The sequence below is a fragment of the Antrostomus carolinensis genome, unplaced genomic scaffold, assembly GCF_000700745.2.
Source record: "Antrostomus carolinensis isolate BGI_N321 unplaced genomic scaffold, ASM70074v2 scaffold39107, whole genome shotgun sequence".
In the NCBI taxonomy this organism is placed as follows: domain Eukaryota; kingdom Metazoa; phylum Chordata; class Aves; order Caprimulgiformes; family Caprimulgidae; genus Antrostomus; species Antrostomus carolinensis.
This window is the reverse complement of record NW_010330229.1, coordinates 1-1,197: the sequence shown is the minus strand read 5'-3', so window position 1 is coordinate 1,197 and position 1,197 is coordinate 1. Positions and strand designations below refer to the sequence as shown.

Below are 1,197 nucleotides of genomic sequence, written 5' to 3'. Positions count from 1 at the left end.
GCTGAACATGCTCAACATCTCCCCCTTCTCCTTCGGGTTGGTGATCCAGCAGGTCTTTGACAATGGCAGCATTTACAATCCCGAAGTGCTGGACATCACCGAGGACACCTTGCACAAGCGCTTCCTGGAGGTGAGCACCACAGCCCGTCCCTGTTGGGTGCTGCCTTGCTGCTGTGACAGCCAGCACTGCCCCGGGATGGAGTGTCATCTGAGGTATTTTCCGTAGGGTCCTGCAGAGCCAGGAGCTCCCCTGTGCCCTGCAGAAGTGCTCTGTCAGGGAGCTCCTTCTGTCAGCTTTTTCGTCTGAAGCTACTTCAGAAAGTGTTTGAGGCCATTTGCTACACAGTCCCAGACTGGTTTGGGTGGGAAGGGACCTTAAAGCTCATCCAGTCCCAACCCCCCTGCCAGCAGCAGGGACACCTTCCACTAGACCAGGTTGCTCAAAGCCTCATCCAGCCTGGCCTTGTAATGTAAACCCAGGTCTGATTCCACTGGATCCGTGTTACCCGTGTGCGTTGCGCTGTCCCTGGGTACTGTGCAGGGTGGAGATGCGCTGTCACCTGCTGCGGGCTCTAGTCCAGGTTCTCTCTCAGAGCACAGACACGAGTCTCTCCTTGCAGGGTGTGCGGAACGTTGCCAGCGTCTGTCTGCAGATTGGGTACCCGACCATCGCTTCTGTGCCCCACTCCATCATCAACGGGTACAAGCGGGTCCTGGCCGTGGCGGTGGAGACCGACTACACCTTCCCGCTGGCTGAAAAGGTAACAGCAGAGTGATCCACTGCTCAGAGGGGTGATAAAATACAGCCGGGCACTTCCACACAAACCCCGTGTGCGTCGCCTGCTCCGAGAGGACTCAGACCTGCCTGTGTGTGAGGGACCTGGCCTGGAAAGAGGCGCTGGCTTCTCTATGTTGTGTGTGAAAGGTGGGAGAAAGGGGAGTTACCTGCTGTTCCTTCCTCCCCTGGGTATCGAGTGGTGTGGCCGAAATCTCTGGCTCCTCATCCAAGCCCATGTTTGGCTCCTGACAAGCTGCAGCTGCTGCCTCTGTGGTTGCAAAGGTTCAGTCCTTCAGAACGCTTGTTTCCTTTGAATTTACCAGGTTTTTTTTCCCCCCTTTTGCAGGTGAAGGCTTTCCTGGCAGACCCCTCTGCTTTTGTGGCAGCCGTCCCCGTGGCAGCCGAGACGGCTGCACCCG

General features: G+C 57.2%; 1 protein-coding gene across 1 annotated transcript in view; it reads left to right on the top strand.

The window, feature by feature from the left end:
- Positions 1-1,190, top strand: part of RPLP0 (ribosomal protein lateral stalk subunit P0) — a gene marked incomplete at both ends in the record, with an annotated part of 2,449 nt that extends 1,259 nt beyond the window's left edge. Inside the window, 3 exon segments of the mRNA XM_010172866.1 lie at positions 1-130; positions 621-761; positions 1,125-1,190. The exon segment at positions 1-130 is cut by the window's left edge and continues 29 nt beyond it. Coding sequence (XP_010171168.1) covers positions 1-130; positions 621-761; positions 1,125-1,190 — 337 coding nt within the window.
- Positions 1,191-1,197: the final 7 nt, after the last annotated feature.